The sequence below is a fragment of the Ischnura elegans genome, chromosome 8, assembly GCF_921293095.1.
Source record: "Ischnura elegans chromosome 8, ioIscEleg1.1, whole genome shotgun sequence".
Lineage (NCBI taxonomy): Eukaryota > Metazoa > Arthropoda > Insecta > Odonata > Coenagrionidae > Ischnura > Ischnura elegans.
In genome coordinates, this window is record NC_060253.1 from 59,386,347 (window position 1) to 59,391,370 (window position 5,024).

A 5,024-nucleotide genomic window follows, 5' to 3' on the forward strand; every position below is an offset into this window, starting at 1 on the left:
TAAAAATGATTATGAATAAAATTGTGTATGTATATATTTCAAATTTTATAAATGTTTTGTCTCAGCTATTACTTAATTTTAATGGAAAGCTCAATTTTATTACTAATTTAAAGCTAAACGTGCTTGAATTATGTTGATTATTAATGAGATTATTTACATGTAACTTTTTTTCAGCCTCCTAGATCACTCATGAATTTTGTGGTTAGATATAAACCAGATGAGCAGCCATTCTTACGGCCACATCATGACTCATCAACATATACCATAAACATTGCCCTAAACACAGCAAAGGTGGATTATGAGGTGAGCTCTTTGATAATTAAATTTCACATTGCATTTTTATGCCCCACTGTGATGTTGAATTACCGTATTTCTCTGAATATGGTCCCCCCCCCCTAATTTTGAGGCCCCTGCGCTTCAGGAAAGAATTTAAAAAATGGGTTTGAATATACTAGTCCCCCCTTTACTTTTACCACGGGAATTTTTGGAAAAGAAGGGGGGACTATATTCAGACAAATACATATTATGGTTGCAAGTTTGCTGCTATCCCATCCCTGATTATAATATTTCTCTTTTTGGCTTCTGTTTGCTACATGATATAATTATGCTATAGATAAATAATATATTAATAAATTAGGCTTTTAGAACGGTAATTATATTTGGGAAAACAATTAAACTTGGCTAATTTGATGAGAAATGCCCACATTGATTCATATGACAAGTTTCATTACTTCAAAGCCAATTCTACTCATTTTTCTTCTGAGAGTGACTGGGTCTGCAGTTTCTAATATATATTTCAAATATCTTTGCGACTGAGGGGGAGGTCAAGTTTTTTGGGGAATGAGGGTTGAGGGCTCTCCATTTTCTTTATAGTGTAGCAGTGTATAAGGTCCTCCTAGCATTGTATTCGTTCGGTCACTCAAAAATGGCATGAAGTGCTGAAGTCGGGAAATAAAAATGTCTGGAAAATTACGAAGTGTGACTCTTTCCCTTAACCCTTTCGAGACGGCAGAGTTTTCGTCTTAGCATGACGGCTGTACTGAGCCCCAAGAGACTTCTTTCTCGTGGTACGGAGTATTTTTGGAGGACATTCGTTAAGAAGGGTCTCGCTGAACCATTTTCGACCCCTCCACGCAGGGACTTCGCATTATCTCGGACTCCGAGAGTAGTTGTGCTCCCTCCTTTCCGGGTTTACGACCATACCTGCGGCATTGGTTCGCGGTCAACTTATGTATTGCTTATATGTATTTAGCGAATGGATTATTGTTGCTTGCACGTATATTACAGCCTTTGAATTGAATTCCTCATTTTTATCTGAGCATTGTCAAATTTTAAACGAAGTTCTAAGGCCATTATTAACGCATTTAACACAGCATCAATTTCCATGTTGATGTTTATACATAACTCGAGATATAAGTTAATATTTGTCGTAGAATTTAGTTTAAAAATTGTAATCGCTGCTGAAAAGACAAATAATTCAATTCTTAGTGTATATTTCTTGAGAAGTGAACGAATATTTATTTCGAAAATTGACTGTATAAATAATTGAATGACTGCTATCCCGTACCGCTGAGAGGGGTTCTAAAAGATGAAGGGTCCGGGTACCTGCTCCCGGATCCCGAGGGTTAATCCTAAACCCCGAAACGTTGGGTCCCGAGACAAAGACGTCGTAAACCCACGACCATCCTAAAAGGGGGGGAGCTAGAAAACGTATACATACGGCTTTCGATCGCCTGGCCGGGAAAATCTCACACGTATATGTACGCCCGTCGTCTCCCGGGTCAGTAAACGTCCACACGTATATATGTATACGTGTACAGTAGGGAAAAGGTTAACATCTGGCAAAATTCTGACGTTTTCAACTGCCTATTTTGGAGACACCGATCAGTGTAGCACTCAACCAATGCTCTCCTATTGCCTGTTGAAATTAATATTCTTGAGCACGTGAATTTATTTAACACATTCGATGCGGGCCAGATTTTCATGAACGTCATAAGAATCGGCCGATAAAATAAGAAAGAAAAATAGAGGGAGGTTTTCGTGCCATAACTTCTGATCAAGTACTGCTATTTACAAACGGCGCACACAGGTCGAAAGAGGGAAGCTTGCTAACGGCCATTCACATGATCAGAAGACTCGGAAGTGGATATCAATCACGTACGGAGGTGGAGAAAGGCCCCCATCCGACCAAACAATATACTTCAAACAATATCATATGTTTTTATGAGAGTCTTCAAGGTATTCAGTAGTGACTCTGTAATAGCACCTTTTGAATTGGATATTTTTAATCTTCAATTTAAACAAAGCAGGTGAAGAGATGGCTTTAATTTCATCTGGAATATTATTAAAAATTGCAGAGTTGTTTGAATTGCAGAGTTGAGAGAATTAATTGTATCTTTTTTGCTGTTTACTAAGGTCTCGTTCATCAAGTTTTTTACTTTCAACTGTGGTAGAATTACTTAATTATAACAGTGGTAGGGGCCTTTCAGGCTGAGAGTACTTGAGTATTGCTGAGTGTGTATATTATTTCTGGAGTATTTGTAGAGTATGAATGGGAAGGGGATAATCCCTTTGCACGAGAAGGTAGCCGGGGTTCCCACCCTTCCTAATGAGTCACGTGGTGGCTGGTGGTAAGATGGTTTTTGAGACATTCTTTCCTTTCCATTCACTGACAAAGTCGTTCGAGAAAACCAGGCAGCGCCCACCTCTCTCTCTCCCCATCCCATATCCCGAATGTCGTAGGTCCCACCTCCTGCCGGAATTTCTAACACGAATCTCTTATTTTTCTTTTTGGAATTCCTGTTTTTATTTTGGCTGCATTTTCATAGTGACTGATTGCTTTCATTTATTAATTGTATCTTTTTTGCTGTTTACAATGGTCTCGTTCGTCAAGTTTTTTACTTTCAACTGTGGTAGAATTTATAAAATAAAGACCCATGTTTATTTTCTCAATCCATTGCCTGTGTTTTGAGCTATTCATGCTGTAAAATCAATGGACTTATTCATACACTATGGGCAAAAATTCTGCCATAATTTTGCAAAATCTATCGGTAATGAATATAACATTATAGATTCATTTTAGATTTTCAACCCTCATCACCATAAAAGGCCATGTCCTAAGGATCCAAGGTTGACCCAGAGGTCTCAAATTTTGTGGACCTTATTTTGAGTTAGTCCCTCAATTTTTTTAATGAGGAAATTTTCCCTTCGATTTTTTAAATCTGCCCCATCATCCAAGAAATCCAATGCCATTTCTGATTTTTATGGTAGACAACCAACTTAATTGGTCGCAAATGTAATAAGATTTTTTAATCATTTTTTACAGGGAGGAGGTTGTAATTTCCTACGGTATAACTGTTCTGTTGTTGATACTAAACTTGGATGGATGCTGATGCATCCTGGACGATTAACACACTACCATGAAGGGCTTCCTGTCACTAAAGGAACTAGGTATATCATGATATCATTTGTGGATCCATAAGTGATATTAACTGCTTGTGCTGGATTACTTAATTATGACTTAGAATTTGATAAATTTATTAAAATTTGAAAGTCACTCAGAGTATTTGAAACTATGCTGATACAGGTCAATAAGTTGTATTATTTGGCTTGGTAATTTGGAAAGGGGATGATCCTGAATAGCAATAGTAAGTGATATCAAAGTTTTCAATCTCCTCTATTCTATAAAACCAGTGAGAAATATTAAGCATTGGCATGCCTGATCAAGTGGTAAGACTGGTTGTTTAATATTTTGTAAGATTTTGTATGAAGCCCACTGTGTTCAAATGCAATATGATATATTTTTGCACCTGCAAAAATGTATTTCAAGGTTGTACTTTTTATGCATAGAATGAGCATTCATTCTAGGAAAAGCATTTATGCTCTGTATTTAGTCAGCTCTTCTAATCCCTGCTAACATAGATAATCAGATCTACTACAGACAAGGGGAAAGAGCGATTAAAATCTAGTAATAATGCATGTAAGAAACTTCTCAAATTACACAGTCCATAGCTCTTTCCAATAATCATCATGATGAGCTTGCCCTCCTCGGTAGGATGTGTCAAAAATTGAACTGTCTTGCCTTAAATATCTTCCAAATTTTTTATTATTCTTATTTTTTTGTTTTTTTGCTGCTTTAAAAGAGTACCATTAACATAGTCGTTTAAAAGCCATTTTCACATTATAAGAACTCTACATTGAAGAATATGCTCTTTGTTATAGCTTCAGTTGATGTAACTTAGTGATTACCTCACGTCTCTATGATGTATGTGATTGCACTACCTAAACTCATGTCTGTATGTGCTTCTTCTCCTGTTTTTGATAGCTTTGAAAGTACTTATTGTATCCATATATCAAGACATTCTCTGTATAGTGCAATATGGTAATGATGTGAAATATTTAATATGTCACTAAATTAGTTTTCTTAAATATAGCCTGACAATAAAGCTATTCATTTTTTTTAAAATGGCCTTAAACATATTAATTATTCTAATTCGGGATGGTCGTATTGGATACCTTGGATGCAAATATCTACAAATATTACCCTTCACCGCATACCTACTTCGGATCCAAATTTGCCGAAGGCATTGGATCTGGATCCAAAATTTAAATTAATTCAATTAATTTAAATTAAGAGACTGCAACATTTTAGGCAAAATACGGCATGCATGTAGTGTGACTCTTTCCAAGGCATTGAACAACCATCAAGAGAATCTCAACGCCATAGGATAATAACCACGTCAAAAGTGACTACATCACAGATTTTAAAAAAACACCCTCGGCCTTACATCATTCCATGCCTCTGATATTTTTTTCATTTCTGAGACCACACAGTCCATAAATCACTATCTTCTAAGGAAAATATCATGTTGCATGAGAACAATGGAAACGCGTTTCATCCCTAGCCTATCTTGCCCACTGACTTTTTTCATCCTACCTGCTTCAATTCTCCGTTTCTGGAGAACAAATGCTAGGTGAGTAACTTACTGAACCCGAAGATGTCTTGATAGCTTTCGGCTATTGGA

The 5,024-nt window shown here is 36.6% G+C and overlaps 1 protein-coding gene across 4 annotated transcripts in view; it reads left to right on the plus strand.

Moving 5' to 3' along the window:
* Nucleotides 1-4,461, plus strand: part of LOC124164305 (multifunctional procollagen lysine hydroxylase and glycosyltransferase LH3) — an 83,426-nt gene extending 78,965 nt beyond the window's left edge. For all 4 annotated transcript variants that reach the window (XM_046541556.1, XM_046541555.1, XM_046541557.1 and 1 more), the window contains 2 exons: nucleotides 175-303; nucleotides 3,326-4,461. In XM_046541556.1, the coding sequence (XP_046397512.1) occupies nucleotides 175-303; nucleotides 3,326-3,481 (285 nt within the window). In that variant the 3' untranslated portion in view covers nucleotides 3,482-4,461. The remainder of the gene's footprint in view (nucleotides 1-174; nucleotides 304-3,325) is intronic.
* The last annotated feature ends 563 nt before the right edge of the window (nucleotides 4,462-5,024 follow it).